The sequence below is a fragment of the Gasterosteus aculeatus genome, chromosome 11 (genome assembly GCF_964276395.1).
Source record: "Gasterosteus aculeatus chromosome 11, fGasAcu3.hap1.1, whole genome shotgun sequence".
Taxonomy (NCBI): domain Eukaryota; kingdom Metazoa; phylum Chordata; class Actinopteri; order Perciformes; family Gasterosteidae; genus Gasterosteus; species Gasterosteus aculeatus.
This window is the reverse complement of record NC_135699.1, coordinates 7,459,774-7,483,109: the sequence shown is the minus strand read 5'-3', so window position 1 is coordinate 7,483,109 and position 23,336 is coordinate 7,459,774. Positions and strand designations below refer to the sequence as shown.

At 45.4% G+C, this 23,336-nt stretch overlaps 1 protein-coding gene across 3 annotated transcripts in view; it reads right to left on the bottom strand.

Moving 5' to 3' along the window:
* Window positions 1-23,336, bottom strand: part of znf385c (zinc finger protein 385C) — a 98,762-nt gene that overhangs the window by 27,863 nt on the left and 47,563 nt on the right. The window contains exon 1 of one of the 3 annotated variants that reach the window (XM_040191986.2): window positions 16,249-16,731. The exons of the other annotated variants lie outside the window; for them this stretch is intronic. Coding sequence (XP_040047920.2) covers window positions 16,249-16,258 — 10 coding nt within the window. The 5' untranslated portion in view covers window positions 16,259-16,731. Of the gene's footprint in view, window positions 1-16,248; window positions 16,732-23,336 lie in introns of those variants that run through there. 3 annotated transcript variants of the gene reach the window in all.

Here is a 23,336-nt window from a genome sequence, read left to right as displayed (position 1 = left end):
GCTCCTAGGTTTGTGGGTCCGTTTCCCGTGTCAAGAGTAATTAACCCTGTCTCTGTTCGTCTGCGCCTTCCCAGATCCCTGAGGGTGCACCCTACTTTTCACGTGGGGAAGCTGAAACCAGTTAGAGAGAGCCCTATGGTGCCCGGAGCCGCAACTCCGCCACTTCCCCGGATGGTTGATGGGGGACCGGTCTACCCAGTGAAGCGACTCTTGGGCGTACGCAAACGCGGAAGGGGACACCAATACTTGGTGGACTGGAAGGGCTATGGTCCGGAGCACCGTTCCTGGGTCCGGTCCAGCTTTATCATGGACCCGGCACTCATCAGGGACTTCAACAACCGCAAAAGTCCGTCAGGAGCCGTCCCTAAAGGGGGGGGTACTGTCATGTCCAGAAAAAGATGTTAGTTAGGTTGTCTCGTGTCCGTCTCGTGAGTTCCTGTTTTATTTTGGAAAATGAACCTTCCCCTTGTTTCAGGCAACTTTCCCCTTCCTCTTGTGTCGGTGTGATTGTCGCCCCTCCCCTGATTGTCTCCACCTGTGCACTTCCCCTATGTGTGTGTATATATTGTCTGAGTCTCCCTCTGTCCTGTGCCAGTTCGTCTTGTCCCAAGCCACCGTGCCAGCGCTACGTATGTCCACAGTCTTGCCTCGTTTTTTGTCGACACCTTAATTGAGCCTGCTTTCAGTTTTTGTCTCTAGATCGGTTTTTTCCTCGCCCACGAGTGATTTTTATTTCAGCGGCCATGCCCTGTCCTTTTGTTAATAAACTTTGATTCTTTTTTCGCACCACGTTGTGTGAGTCGTGCATTTGGGTTCCCGTCCACCGTCCGGTCGTGACATTGGGTACATTTACATCATCGCTCTAGAGCTTTATTAATCACATACGACACAATGAAAAGAAGGGAGATTAGAGAGCGGGAGAGCCCACATGCAGCTCAATCGCAGTGTCAGTACAAGTAGACGCTAGTTTACGGCTTATAAATCAAATATGACCTGACATGGAAGTTTAAACGAGATCGATATTCAGCCTCTGGCTTTAGCTGTACCACTTTCTCATCAGAGGGAGATATCAACCTTTGCCTGTTACCCGCATTGATAAACCACAAGATTCTAATTCAATTATGGGAGGTATACTGTGCCCTTAGAGAGGGAGGTCACAATGACTCTGAAATGTCTCTTTCCTTACAGTTACAATGTGGCACCTTGACATCGATAGTTGTTCTTACACATGAAAAGATCAGATTCAAAGAAATCATTTCTAAACGACATGTTTTACCCCAAACCACAGAAAAGATTTTAGTGCTGTGTTTGTCTCCACGTTGCTTGTCTCATTGGGGGGTCGTGCCGGCGGTATGGAGGTACCTCATAGAGAGGCTTCTTCTCCCCAGGCGCTGCCTATAATGAGTTCTGTCAGGCGAGCAGCGGACGCCGAACCCAACCTGAGCAGAGTCACAGCCCATCTGTCAAGCTGAGATGATAAGCCCGAAGCCACCCAGATACAAATTGTCCAGCTTCCCCGCTGCGAAAAGCCCTACGAGGCGGGCGGCCACTGGAGATGCTACTCACTCGTCGATGCTGCACGGCACCAAAAAAAGTGGGCGAGGAGGGAGACATCAAACACATTAATCCGTGCAGATGGCGCCGATGGCTCGCCGTGGCTCTGCAGAAGCAGCAGCTGTACACAGACATTCACTGTGACGATAAACAGCAAGGAAAGGAGAATAAATTTGTATTTGCTTTCGAGCCTTAGGGTGAGCAGCGTTATTAAGTCACCCGCACTTTTCTCAATCGCCTCCCTTTCGCTTTGTAAAGATAATGACAGAAAATAAATTTTTTATGAACAGAAAAGGCGGAAGACGAGTCAAAGCCAAAACTATGGCAGTTTTAACGTCTGTCCGAGTGAGTCAACGTTGGCATCCTCCTCCTTTCGTTGTGAAAACTAGCATGACCAACTTGTAGCGGCGTACGAACGAAGCCGTGCATGTGCATATGCAACAACCCGGGGATACAGGGAGAGTCCACAGGATTGACAGGGAATCCAGATGAGGTTCATTTCCTCAACAAATGTGAGTCATTGCATCAAGTGCAACATCGTTTTCTTAACATGAATAAATGTCAGGCCGGTCAACCAAGCGCCACACCGCCAGTCATGCCGACTGGGACAGGTCATTATAAAATGGTTAGATATGGTGGGCGAGTAGCCCTGGGAGAGAAAGGGAAGCGGTGAACAGGAGAGGTTGCTCTCTGCACTCGGCTGATGAGTTGAAAGGAAGCAAGCGATGCAAAACAAGAAAGAGGCACAAAGGCGGTTACAGAGCTGCAACGAATGTGAAATGAAAATTAAGCAGACAGGAGAAAAGCTCTTTACAATTAATGATTCATTGACACTCACACTCTCTTTTATTATGTTTATTCATACAAACAATACTGGAAAAAAACTAGCAGAGAGCACGACACTGTACCTCACTTTTGCATTATTACGATAGTTTTTATGCAAAACAGATCTACCGCAATTTCACCTGCATTGGATTTTCTCAGTCGTTCCCTCTTTCCAGGTTCTCTGTTTTAGACTTTCAGAAATGTGTCTGCAGTCAATTAAAACTCTTAATAGAAAAGCTTTCCTGTTTTTTCTTTTAAAGTCATGGCTGCGGGGCCAATCATTCATTTTCTACCTCTTAACACATAGCAGGGAGGTAGAAGACGGCGTTCATATTGTTTGAGGAACAGAAATACAGTTACATGAGAATTATGACACAGGAATACGGCGGTGGTAATAAAAGCCCTCCAGCTGGGAAGGTTAGCGCAGAAGTAATGCATAAATTAACTTACTCATTAACTATAATGTAGATAACACCTCAAGAAAAAGCTAACACAGAAGCAATTCAAAGATAATTAAAAGATTCATTCTAATTAGCCCGAATGTGCTTACAAGAAATAACATCTTTGTTGATTGAAAGCAAAACTGGGAAACAATTTACTGAAAAAATTGAACCCTCAAAATCACAGTGCTCAGGGAAAAGCTTAGCGGGGAGACAATAACGGTACTGAAAAACAATTACCCCTTGGTTGCTCTTTAAAATGCCCTCTCTGTCTATCAGCAGTGGCCTTCTGAGGTAACAGAGCTAATTCTGGCCAACCTGGACTGCAATTGTTTCAAATCAACCCCCGTGCCTCAATGCCACAGCCAGTATAATTGCCCCGGAGCGTGCAGATTAATCTACAGAAGCACATCTGTGAGACCTTATTCGCGGGATTGCCGTGCCGTGCCTTGTGGATCTATCAGACTCATTTGCTTTTCTATCATGTACAGCATATGCAGCTAAACAAAGGTAAAATAATGGGTGGGAAACGTGTGGCGAATAAGTGAACACCATTATGCACGAGCTCCTTGATAATGACGTGCTCAAAGTTTGCCAATACCAGTTGGCAACGACGATCCGATGCAGCAAACAACAGTTCAGCAACTGAGGTCACGTGTGTGTGGGCGCAGCTGTGAAATGATCACACGTAGATGTCTAAACACCTGTTAATGAAGCCGGGCTCACAACACATTTTTACAAAGGAGGAAATGTGTCATCGTTTGCCAAACGTACCCCCCCCCCCCCCCCCCCCCCGAAATCAGCGGCGGCAAAGAAATTTGTATCGTGAGCCGCTTTTCAGGCTGATAGAGAGGACGGGTCGTTCAACGGGCTCTTTGAAGAGAAACAGCTGCGAGCGGCGAATTGGAAAAGCCTTTGCGAGAAGCTGCCGTACCCTTTGTTATCTCCTTCCTCCTCTCCGCGGCGTGCTGGCATGCAGATGTCTCCTCTCATTCCTCCTGAGTAATTACAAAGACGTGAGAACGGCATGAAGGGATCGTTCTACATACAAGACATTGTACTGCAGGTGGGAAAATCCAGAGCCAGGCAGCCGGCGTCTTTAAATAGGAAAACTTCTCCACGGCAAATGATTTAACACGTCGGCCAGCAGCTGCTTACTCGTCGGTCGTGCTTCCAAAATGACGCGGCAGACGCAGTATTATAATGAACTTTATTTCCGGACGAGTCAAAACCTCATTTTGCGGACACATGGGTCCATGTAAAAAGCAACAAAGTGAGATAACATGCGACCACCCATGGTGGTCATATTGATATACCCTCCGCTGCAGCTATAAGGCCCTCCCGCTCCGCTGGCTGCAGTGAGGAAACACGGGGCTGAGCAGATAAGGATTCTTATCAGAGTCTCTGCAGGTGTTTGAAGGAGTGAGGCCTTAACAGGATTCCCAAGTCGCTATTGGCCAGCCGGATCTTGCAGGATGGGAGTAGAGTAAGAAAAAAAAAAGAGGCTGCAGAAGGGTTGGATGGGTGGAAGCGGCGAAGGGAGTTGTGCGTGTGGTGTGGCGGGCGAGCCGGCGGCCATGTTGTTAGGATTGTGAATTCGAGTGCCGTAGTACGCCGGGTCTTCGGCACCTGCTGGCGTGGCGATAAGGAGCCAAAAGCAATCACTGCGGCTAGCCGGCAGCCCCGACTGGCATCCTGCCGCCTCGCAGCCTGCCACCCGGGTATTTCTCTCTGTTAGTCCAGTTAGGAGTGCGTGCGATCCGGCTCCGCGCAATCCTCGTGCAAATCCCTGCAAACTGCAAAGCAGCGTGTGTGTGGGGAGGAAGTTCCTCATTCAAGTACAGGCTGCCATTTCAAACTAACTTCATTACCCACAGAGGTCAAGGACATGTGGTCTAGCCGCGAGTGGGTCCTCAGACTCTCCAGAGAGCGTTTCTCATTAGTGCGATTCTCGCTCAGATTATAATGCGAATCCTTGGGATGAATCCGCGCTCGTCACGGAGAGACCATCAGCTGTTGCAGTCACCCAGCGCCGTCTCCTGAATTATTCATTTCCTGTTTACAGCGGGCGACGGGTGCGTGACCTCTGTGATGAGGGTGTCTGGGAGAAGTGGTGACAAGAGAGGGGAGGAGGGGAGGGGGGGGGGAGGAGCCTCGGAGGGACAGTACGGGAAATATGGAGAAGAAGGGAGGAAGGAAGAAGTTCAGAGGAAACCGCCCATTTGACAGACTCAGGCGTTTGGTTGCATTCCTTTTTTTGTTTTGCTTGTCATGCTTTTAATTCCAACAGAAAATAGACTTTGAAAGCAAGCTGGGGCGTTGATGGGGGTCGATGGAGGTGTATTAAAAAAAAAGCAAATAAGGCGAACGTCTCCAAAATGTTACGGGTGAAACCAACGGTGGCTGGGGAGTTGAGGAGGTCTGCCAAGGCCCGAGCTCTACACCAGCTGAGTGGCATTTACTTTGACCTTTTCCCTGGCTTTTAATAACTCGGCAGAAACAGCAGAAACACGGATCCCCGCGATTCACTGCGGACGCCCGGAAATTGCAGACGTGCCTCCAGCCGCCGAGGCCCAACAGACCCCATGACGTGCAACACTAACCCACGTTCTGCCACGGCGAAACTTTATCATCCCCACGGGAGTACAAATGACATGTAACAGAGGACGGGCAGATAAGACAGCGAGGAGGCAGAGGAGCGCCGCTGAAAGGAAGAGCAACAGATAGACAAAGAGGCCAGAGGGTGGAACTAAGCCGATGTTGTGAAAAAGCACAGGCAAAACGTCTGGTTTGGTTAGTTTAACACTAAAGAAATACCCAACAGAATCAGGGATTCAATCTGGTTCACTCAGCCTGAACAATAGCCTCTGACACCTGATAGCTGCAGAGTAAGCCTCCCCTTTATTCACGCGTATTGATGTGGACATCTGCATGGACACACACACACACACACACACACACAAGAATGCATTCAAAGCAAACACACGCTCTCTGTTTGATGCATGGGTTTCACCTTCAGGCAACGGGGGGGAAAGAGAGCTATTTCTCCCCTACGGCCATCTACCGCTTCAGACTAAAATAACAAACGGCTGAATGATGTAGTGAGCTGTCCCCTCTGGTTGTGAAGTGGGAATGGAACCACATCTCCGAGACAGCAGCTACAAATGGCCCATCTCTACAACCGCCTCCTCTCTCTCTCTCTCTCGTTCGCTCTGCCGTGCATCCACAGAGACCTTGGCAGATCTCAAAGACAGATTAATCTCGATTGAAAGTTGCTGAAGTGTCCTCAAGCGTCAAAGCGCTGCTACTTATGGCGGGAGAGCACAGTGGAGACGATCCAATGAAAAAAGCAGGAATATTAGCGCTCAGGTCATTTGGGATGGACGGACACCCACAAAGCGGGCTGTTACGGTACCGCGGGCGCCGTGAAGTGCGCAGGGACGAGATTAAACAGATGTGATGTGAAACTTTGATCCCTGTTCGGAGGGAGCCTTGGTCCCGCTGCTGTTGGAACTGCATTGATTTGGGGTTTCCAACAGCATTAATACCACAGTTTGGACTGCTGAGAGAAACTCTTTCTCGCACATGAAATCCTCAGATTTGAGATCCTACAGATCTGTAACATGATTTTAATGTGGCACTACGACAAAACACTGTCAAAACTCTCCATTTCGTCAGAGGTCACCAGGAAGAAGACGGCTGATTAGATGTTCGTTTTGGAAACGACACACTGTAAAGCGATACACTAAGTGGAATCAACTAAGATTTTGTCACTCTGTCTCTTAATGATAATATTTTAAGTCTATTTAAAATCTTTTAACTTTGAAATGATAAGTTTAGCGAGTAGCGTAGTAGATTTCCCACGTACATTGCTGTTATATTATTTGACTTAAGCTAGTGAACAGAACTCAGCTGGTTCAACATCATCAGGACTCACATGAAGATGAATTTCAACATCAATTTAAAGCAGAAGGGACATTTATGTGATAAAATTGAACCAGCATAAAGTTAGTTTGGCTTTTCTAAAAATATAGGTGTAGATAATGACCATGCAATGCTTCAAATATCTTTCTCATTGCATTCCTTAATTAAGATTAATTTAATTTCTGAAACAATGCCAGTATCTATTTCGAATACAGTTCCAATTTTTATTGTACGCGTGAGACTATTAATACCAGATTGACATCATATTATTGATGGCAGACTTTTGTACAGCAGCTTGAGTGTTTGGTATCAGATGCCCACAATCTCTACCGCTAAAGTTTGAAACTTGGCATCAAACTCCATGCAGCTGCTATAAACCATATTGCGAGTTTTTTAATATCCGTCGATCCGGTAGCTCACAGTTAACAGTACCAACTCAGGCAAAAGCGCTGACAGAGCAGAAAGTAGTTGTGGTATTGCATTCACAAGAATTTAAAGACAGGCAGATGGACCACCCAAAAAACAGAAATGCATAAAAAGGCATAGGGATTATTTTTAGTTTGTATAGTTCAAACCTGAATGTGCTCAGCAAGACTGTGTGGGTGTGTTCAGATCAACCCACCAACTGTCGACAGATACTCATTAAAGTTGTTGAATCCTGATTGATGAACAGGACTAATTGCCACCCCGTTCAAACCAGTGAGAACATTACATAATGTGCTCATCATTCGGATCCACTTACAGTTAGATACATATTGACAGTTTGCAGAGGCTTTAAAATCAGGTCCCACCGCAGAGAAAGGGCATTATATTTATTACAGTTAAGAAGTTGTTACAGTGGAACAACAGCGTCTCTGACCAATAAAACGTCAGAGTCAAGAGCTTTAGTAGCTCGGAGGGATCTCCATCTCGCCAACGGCATTTAGTTGATTACAATATACTGTATCTCTTAACACGCCTGTTTATTAGGCTACAATTTGTTTGTTTTAATCCTTGCTTATTTAAAAAAAACTTTAACGTTGCAGGTAAATCAGTCCTATCGTCAATACCATTTTCATAAGGCAGCATTTAAGAGAGTTATTGCTATGAAGTTACCAAAATTCTGGTGTAACAAGAGCTTTGTAGACCTGTGCGTGTAACACTGCAGCCCTTCAGCTAACCCACTTCAGTCTGTCTGCTGAGACAAAGAGGATTTACCGCTAATCCGGCCTTAACGACAACAGAAGAGCACACTTCACCATAACACTCCAGACCATCAGACTAATCATGATCATCAACAAGGAACAATTACCTCTGATAGAATCAATTTTGACAATTGACTGAGAGAGAACAAGAGCAAACAGTTATTTGATTTGGATCAGATAAGACACGGGGGCTTGTATAAACACCTCCACTGTCCTGTGATGTGTAAATTTTTACATAAATCTGTTGACCCAAAAACTTTGCACAAGCTTAAAATTCTGATAATCAGTTTTCCCCAGAATGTATCTCGTGCCCGTAGGACACAAGCCAACAAAAATCAGCACAAGTTTGAGAACCAAAAAGGCAGAAAGCCGATAACCAAAAATTTTGATTGTAAATTATAACAAAAATGTTTGATTGTAATACAGAGCAAATGTAAGATTTAGACGGCAGTGATGCTGAGATTGGCTGTAACAGGTGGCCGTGTAGCTTGGGAAGTGTACTATTCGCAATCGCTCCTTATCAGTAGGCAAGTTAATTCAATCATCTGTCTTTGGTGGGCGGCTTGATAAAGCCCATCAAAGTGGTGCGGAGCTTCAACCACGGCAAGCAGCTTGAATAGAGGCGGCGCTGCAGCGCTCTCTCACTGACGCATGCGCTCGCTATTCCGCTAAGACTAGCATGAGCACAAGTGTTGGCCTCAAGCAAAAATAAATAAATCAATGAGATTTGGGCTCCGTGGGGAGCAGCGGGAAGCTTTTTTTTTTTTTTTAGAGCTTTACAAATGGTATTTATCCGTCCCCGGAGAGAAGCGGCGGCAGTGAGCTCGTGCTTGAGGGGAGGGCGGGAGCTCCAAGCGACCACGCGGATGTTGGAAAGAAAATACAGATGTGAGACGACAGGGTGTGTCTTCCGCGCAGACAACAGCGGGCAGCTCATCTTGCCCCAAACTATGAGGTAAAAAAAGTAGTGTCACACCATTTCTGCCACATGCCAATGTCCAAGACATAAGTATGAAGCGACACATCAAACAAGCTTCAAGTCTTATTCCGAATGCTTCGAAATGTCTTTCAAAGCCGCCATTTCATGCCGCGTTTGCGGCACCAAAGATCAATCAATGTGTTTGGTGCGTGAAAGCAGGAAATGATTATTCGTTAGTTAGTCAAACGCAGAAAAAGCTTTTCTCTCCATGCCTGGCAACGGATACCCCTGCAGCCCCATTTGTTACACACCCTCTTCAACAAAAAACATGCACACACACACACACACACACACACACACACACACACACACAGTGTGAAGCCCTGTGATGATTAGCTTGTCCCACTTAATCACTTCCTATTAGAGACACCTGCAAGGTTGCAGCGGTCTTGTGTGATTATGTGTAATCATAGAAATGTCAAATTTGGATGATAAGCAGCACGGGAAGGTGGCTCGGCACACCGAGGAGTTACTCTGGAATAGAATGTGCTAATCACATGCATATACAAAATAAACTATTTTAAATCTCACAAATATATATATATATATACATATATATATATATATATATATATATATATATATATATATATATATATACATATATATATATATATATATATATATATATATATATTAAGAAAAAGCATTCACACAAGTTCACAAATATAATCTCACACATCACTTTGCATATGGTGTGAACGTTACACACAAACCAAGCTCCCACACTGTACCGATGAGGGGGGGCGGCTGACTATCTGCTTCGGATGAAAGACATCCCTTATCAGCTTCTTCATAGAGGCGCTGGGAATGAAGGCGTTTTCTGAAATGAAAGGCAGCCTTTGGAGATAAGCCGAGCGAGGCCGAGCTCAGCTAAGCTTTCAGATTGGACTGGGCCTGCGGAGGGGAACAGAGGAGGCCGATGGGTGTAGGCTGTGGGTGAAGCGACGGGAGGATGGAGCAGGCCTCTTGTTCGGTGCTTTGAGGCGGATGCGTGCCTCCACAGGAGGAGCGCGCGCCGCTTCTGTCTGCCACGGAAGTGCTTCCACAAAGCGCGTTAAGAGGACGTGGGTGTGAAAGCTATTGTGTCAACGCCGGCATTTTCCCCCGTGGCGGCGTGCACGCGTCCCCCGATGCCCCCCCCCCCCGTCTGTCCCCGTGCTCGTAGCTGGCCCCCCGTCTGCACAGCAAGCTGCCACATCTTCTCTGCTGCGATGGGCTGCGAGCCGCGCCAGAATAACCCACTTCAAAGGGACCCATTGTCACGCGCTAATGTGGCAAACGGCAGCTAGCGCCACAGAAAGCGGCAGGCACCAAGACTGGATATTCCCTCTGAGATGGGGGAGAAAGAGAGGGAGAGAGGGGGAGAGGGGGAGAGGGGTTGGTTCGCCAACTGACTGCTGTGCCAACATTAATCACGTAGACTCTCGTAAAACCATTAGAGCCGATCATTCGCAGTCAGGCTCTCTCCACGAAGGCTCAGTACCGACGACAAGAAACGAATGCCAATTTCTGTTGGAGCTGCAAGGCAACACACAGCAACACAAAGCACTCAAACACAACAATTACACACACACACACCTGCGTGGTGCAAAATATACACACAGAGATGTGAAACAGCTGAACTAAACGGCAGGAGACTTGAGCTTGAGATGCATTCATGTTTCATATAAAATCATTTAGCCTAAAACCCTCACTGCATTTACATTTACCAGCTTTTTTTTCACACAATATTTCAGGTATATTCATATTTTTGTGTGTGCACTCATTAACAAATGTGCACCACTGATTACATTTCAATTTGTGTCTGCTTGAACAAAAATAAAAATGCCAGTTATCATTTTTGGTGGTTTTTCATTTGATGTGTGTGTGTGTCCATATCACTGTGTTTTTCTGTATACAAGCTCTCCCAATTTCTATGTGTCCCTTTGTGTGTGCACATAGAAAATGCTTTCGGTTTATATTGCGATTGCATCTTAAGTGCAGGTATGTGTGGAAAATGCAAACCATGTAGTGTGATTGTAATTTGTCTATTGATTTATGTATATTAATTCGTTGTTTATAGGCAATGCAATGCTGAGATCTACTTTCTGTGTGTGTCTGTAAGTCTTCTAAAATGTTTATTATAATTTATGTGTTGTGATTGCATTTTTCCAATGAATTATACATTTTGTTCCATCCTTAATTTTATTCACATATATTATTTAAAATATGTTTTTGTTTCTTAAATTACTTTTATTTAATAATTGTATTATGTTTGTCCTCCCGTTTACCACTGCTGCATATAAACATTTTACAAAAAACACAAATAACCCTCATTCAGTTTTTAAACTATATCTAAAGTTCATTAAAGAGGCTGTTGATCAATTTATGAGTGAGCACAATGCATGTGTCAGGTGGTACAGCAGCTCTTGTGTGAATTCAACCTTTGTTCATTTGAATACTTTCGTATCATTTTGCCGGTGTGTACACTGTACGAGCTCAACAATCAAACACTGGCCACTGTGATTAATCCGGTGGGGTCCTTGAGACGGCGTGCAGTACAGGCGCAGGTCAGTATCTCGATGTCGAACAAAGAGCGGCAGCAAAGACAGCCATTAGATGTGGATCACCGGGTCTTCTGTTTACACTTGCCGACATTGTACACACTAGCTGCACTCCACTATGCACATCGGACCGTGGAGATTGCAGATAGGTGGTCGGCCACCCGGTTGTAACGGCTGGAGTTGACTGTAAAATCAATGTCTGGTGCGTGAATCCTCTTCCTGCTTGGAGAGGCGGGTTTGTTACGCAGACGGTCTGCTGTGATGCCTTACAAATGCACTTGAGACTGTGCGAGAACTACAAGAGAGAATAAGAGGGAGCGATCCTTTTTTTAAATGATATTCCCTTTAGGTTTAATTTGTTGGACGTCCACCCGTCTCAGTTTGTAGCGCTCTCCCGCTCTTTTCTTTATGCTGTCGCTCTCAACAGCCCAAAAGTCTTTTAGGTCCAAGTCTAAGATCAAAGTGAAGGCGATGTTTCCCATTTTAGTTAGAAGCTGGGATACCCGGTTTGACCAATCTATTCACAAGGGCAGAAACCCGCAGCACTGGGAGGTGATGTGCTGCTGCTTCCCTTCAAGGTCTCCATCTTTAGCCTCAGCACCCGGGGGTAGAGAGGTTAAGTGGTGTAGGTTTTGGTGCCGAGTGCAGCGCAGGACCATTTTTCATGTTGTCAGAGCTCCCGCTGGGCCTCACATGTGCCTGCAGCTCTTGGCATCCAGAAGCCTTCAGTCCAGCAGGCGGGCCAGTCAAACCCACGCTGTCACTCCAGCAGAAATGACTTGAACTGTCACTCACTCAGACGGGGGCCCCCGAGGTCATAAAGGGACACGTGCAAAACTGAGCATACAAATGCTGTACGTGCAAAGGCAGACACATGCAGTTTATGTCACAAAACAAATTGCTCACTTCCATATTAATAGCCTTCACCAGAGAACTCTTGCAGTACCAGTCTTGGTCTCAAAACCACCTTAAGAAGGTGTCGGTTTCGTATTGGAATCAAAGACTGAGGAGGACTGGATTTTATTGGTAGACCAATCGCACTACAATGTGTGTGAAGTGGTTGATTTATTTGTGACATCATTAGTGCGATTGCCCATGCGACACATTCACACATATGAAATGACCCCTCTGCTGGGCCTTTTCAGGGTTTCACCAATATGCTCCTACGGGTACGCTTGTATATACAAAGAAATATACAGCGTACAGACATGAAAGAGTCTGGTCACGCCTTGGACCTGGTCTTAACTTGGACTCAACACCTTAAAGTCTCGGTCTTGTCCCCCGTCTCCATACACTCTGTTCTTTGTCGTGACTCGGCCTGGGTTCAGCTGAAACTACAAAGGACGTAAGTGTTTGTTTGAAAAACCAAGTAAAGCATGAGCATCCATGCAGGGCATGGAGGGGGTCACGTTTTGAAAGCTTCATTAACTTGTGACCTCTGCCCTTTGCTGAACTGTGACCTGTCTGATTGGCACCTGCACGTCCACGTAGACAGGTCTAATCATTGTGTCTGCATCAGTCCACCCGCACCCAGATTATGCAACAAAAAAAACGCCTCCCCTAGCAATCAATTTGATAAATGATGAAGTGATGAATACATTTGATGTTTTAGTGCAGCTTCCTCTACAAAATGTGCTCCCAAAGAGCTGTAAACAGGTGTTGGTGTGTATGACGGGTGGAGTTCCCCTTTAACATACACAATGAAATCCATCAGTCAGATATTGTTATTTTCCCTGAAACTTTGTCTTATGAGTGTAGAAGCTTAAACTCACACTTGAATACCGGCACTTTATTACAAAAACGACTCCTGAAAATCACTGAGGTCGATGACAATGCAACATTGTGTGAACTCAGATGAATAAAATCAGATTGATCTCTACAGGGAGACGTGAAACTATATCAAGAACTGCGACTACAACAGGACAGGAGTTTTGGAGAGATGACATGTTCCACTGATGCCGTTTCTGGCACATTAAAGTGAAAAATAGACACACACTTGACTGCTGCATAAAAGTGGATAATAACTCTACACCAGTGGGATAGCATATAAAATGCATTATGACGAGAAACGATACATAGGAAATGATATATTGTACGGTTGGTGGTAGACAATCCTCTCGCAGGAGTCTGAGATGACGCAGACTAGTAGCAGCAGAGCTAACGAAAAGTGCAAAAGTCAGTGTGACTACATATTTGTAATTTAAGGCACAGTGTTTGCTGCGCTAACAGAGCAATGGGTTATTTGTCTCTGTTTTGTGTGTTTGAGAGGAAGAGAGAGAGAGAGAAGGTTGAAATGGGTTGAGCATGAGCTGGATAGCTGCCACCTTCTTCTCTGGCTCACTGGGGATGAACAAAGAGACAGGAGGCTCAGGAGATCCATCCATCATAATGTCTCATTGCCTCTTACAGGCGCACACACACACACACACACACACACACACACACACACACACACACACACACACACAGGCCCACAGCTGCTTTACCCCGAAAGAGCAAAGCAAATGACTCAAGGAAGAGCTTGTCCGTCTGAGAGGCTGATTGGTGCAGATGTAGAGTTGGTGGGAAGTGGAGCAAAACCTTCAGTAGAACATCACAGCCTTTTAATTAACCCCCTCATTTACACTCCCTCCACCTACACAACCATTTCAAACAGTCGCGCTGTTGCTGCCCACCACATGGGAAGCCCTCCGGCCGCTACGCGTCAAAACCGGAACAAAGTGCGTGCGGACAAAGACGTCTCAAGGTCAAAAGCCGCCCGTTCGCTATACGCTCGTCCAAGAAAGAAGGTTTCTTTTCAATGACGTTCTACTTTTTGCATCCATCTCTCAGGGCCCTGCTTTCAGGTTGTGCCCAGCCCCCCACGGTCTCAGACTGTAACCCTAGCCCCCCTGTAATTAGTCCTGATCATGCTCAGGACCCTGTTTAGCAGCGATTAACCCTGTCCCCCATGCATTCCGACCCCCCCCTTCACCACGCCTCAGATCCTGCAGATAAAAAAGGGGTGGAAGAAGAAGAATGGCACCCACTCCCCAGAGGGACAGGCCTATAATCAGCCCTCCCACAGCCACACAACCTGTCTTCTGCCTGGAGGGGGACGGTGTGTGTTTGTGTGTGTGTGTGTGTGTGGGGAGGGGGGGGTCACAGACGGATGGGTAAAGTGAGACAAGGTTGATCCCCCACCACCAGCTCTTTTTCCTCCTCGAGTCAATGCTGAGTGGGAACGGAGAAGGCCACAGCACAGCGAAGGATCACGGCCGACGTCGTCGAGTTACCGTTATTTGGTACCGCGAAGCCGCTGACGCAGCAACGGTTTCGGTGAAACGCCTCCAAACTGATACACGAACATTCATCCACACTCGCCGACGATTGGGAAGTGGCGTTTGGGAGGAGTAGATATCTGAAAAAATGGTAATGCGGCATCCATTTGCACGAGTCATTGGCCCGTGCACCGAAGCCATTTTAAAAGCACCGACATTTCACAGCGCACCACAATCTCACCACGAGCCAGTACCTGTATGTTTGTGTCTGGGGGAGTATATAACCATTAAATCCAAATTAGTAAAATAAACTATCAGCGCATTCCATTATGACCTTTGTAATAACCTTGTAAATATCACTTTCAATTACTATTCTGTCTTCTATATCTTTCTATTCTGAAATGTACGAAATGAGTCAATCTTCATGGCCGGATGAGTAAAATTGGGGTAAATTTGGAAGAAGAAAAGGTTAAGTAGCTGCATCCCTCACTTCAGCTTACACAGAAATGCACACCGTCATTTTCCAAAATTATCAGAAATGAACAAAGTGAAGAAGTTCTTGGGATTTAGTGGATCTGTTTTCCTCTGTTACACCAAATTAATCAAATCAAATAGTCATATTTTTTTATTCCACCTCACTACTTAGAAATAATTCAAGATGTGTTGAATACAAACAAATGAACAAGTAATTGACTGAAGTCTAGTAATCCTGTTTCCCACTTTATGTATTATCAAGAAAAGATGCAAAAACATTCCAATAAAGAAATATCCTTTCTCCCCCGTCCAGTCATCCTCTGGTATAAACATCCACAACTGGCAAAAATTTCAGCCCTATCAATTTTTAACGAACATGTATTTCCTGATTGTTTGACCATGTAGTTGTTCATTTCCATTTAGAGAACTGACGAAATACAGGTCAGATTTATCCACATTAGGCAAATTCTTACTTTCACACTTTTCACAAAAGATCAATTCAAAGTTCTTAATCATTAACGTTCAAAATCCGTATGTTCCTTCGCCCAAATACAAGAGTGCTCTTCCATCTGCGGGGGGACGCGCGGCACCGAGCAGGCTCAGGTGCCCGGAACTCCGCACCAGTCAAGACGCGCGCATTTTAATTTCTATTTTCTATTATCTATCGATCTATTATGAGCTCTATATAACTCAAATTAACCATTACAGTAACGTGTGAACGACTACATGACCAAGTCCATTGACGCATTCCGCTCAAAATGTCATCATAGAACGACTTATTTTAAAGCTCAGCATGCGCACTCGATTTATTTCCTCATCTGTATTTCTCATATTCCTCACTGCGACTTTCAGTCAGTCTGTTACTCTGTCTGTTAGTCTGTGTTCTAATGCCAGATACTTTATTTAATTTATGTTGAGCGAATAAGTACATTTTATTCATAATCATACCGCCGCGCGTCTCTCTAACGCCGTGCACACCGCCCGCGATTCATCGTTCAAGTCGTGTGGTAAGTCAGCGCGGTCACATCGTCGCCGGTAAAGAGTGGAGTATCGAACACTTACCGATCAGCATCGTGCGTCCAGGACAGTATCCGCGTCTCTCCAGCTCGGCGTGTCACCGTGCGTAAAAACGGTATCAATCTTACGCACTTTTATCTCCACGGAAAGGAGTGCATGCACAACGCACAGGTGCACGCCGTCCAGTAATAGTGCAGAGCCCCCGGAATCTATTGGACTCGCTTCACATTGACTCGTTCTCCTCTCTCTCTCTCTCTCTCTCTCTCTTCTTTCCACTTATTTTTGCTAATATTTTGTCCCCCCGTCTTCGGCGACCAATCCCCAAGAAATCTCCGATCCTATTGATGCGCGTTATCCTCGGTTAAATCCTCCTGCTCGTGCTGCTGCTCCGCTCGGCCTGAAGGAGGCGAGGAATGGGTCTGGTCTGCTGGAGAGGGGTTGGGTAGAACTGCTTGTTTCTTCTCCCACCCTCTGTTTCTCTCTCCTTGTCATCCCTTTCCTCTGTGCAGTCTTACATCGTTCACCCTCCTCCTCTCAGTGGGAACCTTTTTTTTTATATCTTGACAGGAATGCACATATGGGAAAATTAGTTTTTTTCCCCCCCTAGTCTCCATACCTGTACAAGTTGGCACTACATTAGCCTTCCTGTCATATTGTCTCACAGGTCAGGCCTGTCACTGATGTTTCCAGACATATGTTTGCGCTGCCATGCAGCCAAAGAGGAGAGTGGAAACAAAACACCAGGTGCAGAGGGAAGCATCAAGCGGCTTCATGTGGCAGAAGCAGGACAGCAGAACATTAAGGAGAAAGAAGAGAATATTTTTCTGAGACAAGTCTACGTCCCGGTCTCTCGTAGATTTGTGTGCACTTTTTAGGGCAACTTGCGTGTTTGCACATCAGTGTGTGAGCGAGAGCGACGGGAGGACGACTGCAAGCGATGGTTCCTCACAGCCTCGCCGGTCTGCTCCTCCTTTGTGTTTTTTCTTGTCGACGCATAAATTGGTGAAGCTGACACATATTCAGGGAATTCAGAATTGGTTCGAGAGCACCGAGCGCCTGCTTGTATTAAATTTGTTCGAATGGCTTGCATGTGTGTGTGTGTGTGGAACGAGAGCCTTGGTGCAAAGCTAAGCTGTCCTGGAGCTCCTCCAAAGCACGTCTCCCAGGGCGCTATCAGGAACTTCATTACAGCGTCACGTTGCTCCCTCTCTGCCTCTCCTCAGCTCTTAGATCATTTCGCCTTCTTTCCCCATATCTTCTCTTATACCTCCTTCCTCCTCTCACCCTCATGCCCTCCTCAAACTGTGTACCCATCTAATCGTACACTTGTCTCTGACTCCGTCCCCCTCCGTCTTCATCTCCTGTTGCTCTTTTTTCTGGTTTGGCAAAAATGTGTCAAAAAGGTCTTTAAAAACACCTGTCAATTGTTCCTGACAGCGCAACCAGCGTTAATAAACTTAATTTATTGTCTCTATCGTGGATTGGAATGTACATTCATACAAATACCCTGATTCCGCTGTTCATCAGTCAGTTTGTTGTTGTGCAGACCGAGTTCTCCGGGGCCCGGTAAGGGATCACGTTGCTGATGGAGGGTTCCTCTTAAACGTGAACTATTGCTCTCGACAGAGTGTTACCTTTCCCCTTCAATCCAGTTTCCTGTCTGTTGCCCCTCACATAGGCAGCAATGGAAGCAGCCCCCCCCCCCGGGGCAGAGTGAAGGACAAGGGTGCAGCTGCCCTGCTGCCTTGTGCCAACCGTCGGGTGCGCTGGCTGGCACAGCAGAGCCGGGTCCAATTAGAAACATGGGATTGGCTGCAGTCTTTACATCAGTCAGCCACAGCCAGGATGATTTGTTCTACTTAAAAAAAACGGTGGCTCCAGTGCATTCTGAATATGTGGTTACATTTAATAACATTCATTGAACTGAATGAGAAAATGTCTACAAGCTTTTCACTGGAGTTGTATGTTTTGAGTTGTTTAATCTTTTTGTAACCTTTATCAAAGTTGCTTTGTTGCCTGAACTGCCGCAGGAGCAAGTGTCTGGAGTCAAAGTCCTGCCCCTGTATGCCCACCAGGACCCCTACAACTCACGTGCTTCATACAACGTTGCCAGGCAACATAATCCAGGCGTTATTGTAGTACTGAAACAATTAAAAAAAATGTTTTTAATACGATTTTGCAGGATTTACCAAGAAGGAAGAACACTTATTTAGTAATGCAACACATAGTTTGTATCGTTCACACAGCCAGCTAAGAAAGGGACTTTGTCCTGGTAAAACATATGCTTTTACCAAACTTGCTCATTTCAAGTTGCCATGGTGCAAGCACTGTCGTGCATGTTTCTCTCGGCTGACGGCGAACCTGCAGTTAACGCTGCTGGCTTTTAAAACTAACGGTATTAACTGAGTTGCTGAGTGAGAAGTCTCTATGGTGACGAGGGCCAGACCCTGGGGAGCAGAGAAGGTCAAGCAGTCGCACTCAATTCTCACGAAATTGTGTCTTGCTTCCGCCACTGTGCTTCTCTTTTAAGTCGGCAGGTAGGATTCAGGGCTGTGTTTCAACGCCACACGAAGCATGAGATTTGCGATGAAAAAATACGCACAAACAGAAATGTCGATGTCTGTTTACGATGTGATTTCGAGGATGGGAGGGTAAGGCGGAAACCACCGGGGGGGGGGGGGGTTAGCGGCTTGCGATTATCATGCAGAGTGCGCGTTCGCTGTTGCGTGCCCGCCCTGTCGCCGCGGTTGGCTCGGGGCGGATGGGCCTGCGAGGGCGAGGTGGGGGTATGGACGGGTGGCAGAGACGGACGACAGCGTGACGGCGAGCACGCGAGACCCCGGCGGGTTAAAAGGAAGCGGAGGCGTGAAATATGGGGATGGCTGCTGTCACCTGAGAAGATGACAGCGCCTCGCGAGTCTAATGCCATGTGACAGATCTTTAGCGGTGGCATCTGGGCGCCTCCACAACATCCACCCACCCACCTCCGCTCTCGCTTTTGCCCACATTCTCCTCACATACCCCAACTTGCGTTGGTCATTAGCCGACGGCGACAAATCCCCAGAAGCCGACTCCCTGGGGCTGATGGGAAGTTCATCTAGCTGCCTCTCAGGAGCAGCCTGATCAATACCTGTCAGCTTCCCAGAGTCCAACTTTTTGTTTTTCAATATGCAGACAAAGTGAGATTGTGATGAAAGTGAACCTGTGTGTGTGAGAGTGTCAGTGTGTGGGTTTGAGAGTTGTGTGTTTCACTAAACAAGATGGATATTGATGCATAGCTGAAGATTACGTTTTTCATTCTGCTGATAACAACGTTGTACAGAGGTCACATATGTAGTCCGCCAAAAAATACGCGGTGCCTCCGTTTATGAACTTGTGCAGCAATTTGTGACAAATGCAAATGTCTTGGGAAAGGCTTTTTTTCTGATCACCCAACCACATACCAGGGTGTAATGAGTGACAGGCTAATTTATGAGCCATCGACGAGGAAGCACTTTCTCTGCTGTTCCAAGCCACCGGCCTCCTCAATTAGAGCTGCCGCTGCCAACCTGCCGCTGAGGCCCGTCTAGGTGATGAGTGGCAGCAGCTCACGAGGCAAACAGCCATCTATCTTCTTCCCCCCTGACTCTCTCCCTCAAAACAGCTTTCCGTCTTCCATCAGCTCTCCATCTCTATAAAAATATATATATATACATATATATATATATATATATATTTCTCTCTCGCAAAGTAAAATCTTAGTCTAACGTAAACTCTGCAAATTCTTTCTTTACTGCCGAAAAGCTGACACTAAGATGAGCTCTCACTCTCTAAATTGACGTCTCTCCCTTCACTGCTCTCCCTCTTTCTCTCAGTCCCTCCAGCAATTTGCTTACTTCATCGGGAGATTTCTTTTTCTCTCTCACTTCTCTCACCCTCTCTCTCTGACGAACAAACCAGTGGAACGAAGAGCATTGTGAGGGAGCATCCTTGGCAGCGTGGCGGCTCGGCCTGTTCACTGACTGACAGAGAGACTAACTAAGGAAGTGACTGACAGGGGGTTGAAGGAGGACCTACAGGGTGACTGTGTGCAGCGAAGGTAATGTGAAGATGGGTGGACAAGAAGGACAGCTGCTTGAGGGTGACAGTGTAAGAGCCCCTCTCACATAATTCCCCCCGATGGCAGTTTAACAAGGGGTGTTTTAGGTGATTAGGTTGTTGGTCGACTGCCGCATACAAATAATACTCATGTGCTCTTGAATAATGTTTAACTCAGTCTCACAACTGAGGATTCTCCGGCGTTGTCTCAGCCCACTGCCTTATGTGCAAAAAAATATCTTAATAATAATACATAATAATATATATATATTTCCTTTAACAAACAAAACTACAAAAGTTTTGAATTGGTCACTTCAATTTAAAAGTTACCATAAAGCCTCGTTATTAGACCAAAAAAATTACATATTCAATTTCCTATATGTGGGCTCTGTAGAAACATGTTATCCAACATCGCAATATCATGTAGGTTGTATGTTTATTGGTCCCAAAGAGAAAGTCTAAACAAGCAACAGCCCATTTCAAAGAACACAATTTGATTGAGAAAAACTAATTTGTCTGTTGTCCTCCACTTTTATTTCATTCAGCACTACTTTCCCTGTGTGAAGGAATTACAGAATACATTTATTACAAAGTTATTAAAGCAACATGAGGAGAAATAGCCTCCTCCTTTGTCTTTTCAGATAGTCAGATAGTAAGAATGTAACACATCACGAGTGCAGTAATTACGTTTTTTTTTCCAGTTGTTTGGTGATATGAATCGAAGAGCTCAATAAAATTACTAAGTAAGTTATGCTTAACGCAGGGACTCTCAACAACCAGACGACCCATTGCAACATTGTTCTTTAAAGCTGTGATCATTCATTGTTTATTACCCAGTTAATAAAAGCCTTACAAACAAGCTATTAAACTCCTTATGAAGCTTACAAGGAACCATGTCATTGTATTGTGACTATTAATGATGCACGGCCCTGTCCTTTCAGTTTGGCTTAAGGTTTGATATGAATAGACAACATACGGTTTTGATCCACCAGGTTTCCCCTGTTAACACAAGACATGAATGTTGTGGGTGATAGTTGGCGAGACTGTGAGCAGCTAACAGCTAACAGTAAAAGATCAGATGACCGTATCTAAAATGATTGATCTGATGCACTAAAAGCACAAACATGTCTGTTACCAAAATGTCCTCATCTCGCGTTGTGTATTTGTACAAAATACGTTGTGCACATTGTGTCAAATACTCTGATCATGTGACTGAAGCCCAGAGCTGTCATCTCAGCATGACATTGCAGAGGTGAAGTGTGTGTGTGCGTGTGTGTGTGTGTGTGTGTGCGCTTACGAGCTCTCCCACCTGCACAACCCTCACCTCATCTCAACAGGAGGACACTTCATTTAGCATCACTGTCAAGTCCGGTTTCACAGACAGACAACAACAACAAGAAGAGAGAAAGCCAAATGTGTGCGTCACGGAGGAAGAGGGAGTCGAAAGGGAAGAGGAGTAGATGGGAACCCTAACATAAATAAATCATCAATGTATTTCGTTGCCTTGGCTTGGTTTCACGAGTGGGAGATGAAGGAGACGAGAGAGAGAGAGAGAGAGAGAGAAGAAACTGCCGGCTGAGAGGAACGAAGGCAGGTGGGAATCCTAATGTCTGCTTCGTTCCCCAAGTGGAAAAGGAAATATACTGTAAAGGCATCTTCAGTCATTATGACGTAACTGCTGCAAAGAATCACCGGACGCTTTGGCTGAATGAAAGTCGGTGTGAGAACTCACATACTGTACATTTTATATACTTTGCATAGCTGGAACACAGAAACCTTTGAAAGTATTGCCGTTGTTTGCCTTTATTTTTGTTATTATTTTAATTCTCAACTAGTGGTGGACTACAATTCCTTCTTCCTTAAATTTACCTTTACACACCTCTTTTTCTAACGTAAATTCATCTGTTTCGCTGCGCGTAGGAAAGAAGTTCATCACGTAGAATATTTGCGGCTCTGAACTGCTTCCCCAAGCCAACACAGCCCCAAACAGAACATGGATGGTAATGGATGGGAATGCAGAATAGGGACCAAATGACTATTATCGGTGGGGACATATCGCAGAATTGCCCTTAAATACAAGCACACTTGAAAGAATCTGAAAGGGAATTGTGTTGAATCTGAAAACTCAAAGTGCATTATTTTTATGTTTTATGTTAATGCGTGAAAAGCAGAAATGGAAGAGTGCTTTTCTTGGTCATGTCAGGTCGATTGTGGAGCTGCGATGTGACTCATTTTTAAAATACAGAAAAGATTTCACTGCAAGTTGCAACACTGAATGAGGCCAAAAATCAATCTCTTATTCATTTTCAGTGCGGTGGCTCCAGGCTGTACATTACCACATATTACACTGTTTCTTTCTCAATTTTGCAGGGTTACCCATGTTCATACATACTAATGACAAGTCCCTGTTAGTACTAAAGTTACTAATACAACGAAAAACGAATAAAAAACTATGCAAATATTTACACCTGCTTACAACTTCAAATTTTTCACTTATGCTAATAAGTATAAGCAAGGTAAAACCAAAGGGAAAATAATCTGGGATAAAACACATTGGTTGACAGAGTGTAGATATATAACTATGGTGAATATATAGTCACAGCACGCAATAGCATATATGTACATTTAGATGGTACTCACCTTGAAGAGCTCGTGTCTTAGATCCAATAAATAATACAATAAGGCAGCAAGTGTGCTCGTCGTCTCAGATAACAAAAAGCAGAGTCCCTGCAGGGGCTGAATGCTGCTCTGCACACAGAGGTTTCAGAGACATAAAACATGTCGCAAGTGACCGTCCTCAATATCAGCGAGGTCCGCCTCGCTTTTATGTAAAGTGAAGGCAGGAAAGGGGCCATATGAGGTCTCTTAGAAACTAAACAATGACAGCTATAACCTGCGTGTGTTAATGTGCATCTTTTATCTATCTCTCTCTCTCTCTATATATATATATATATATATCGCCATGATTTAAACCTGCAGATTTTTTGCCACCAAAGCCTGTTTGCCGCCATGCAGTGTAAACAATGTACACTCAAAACCGCGACAGAGAGACATGG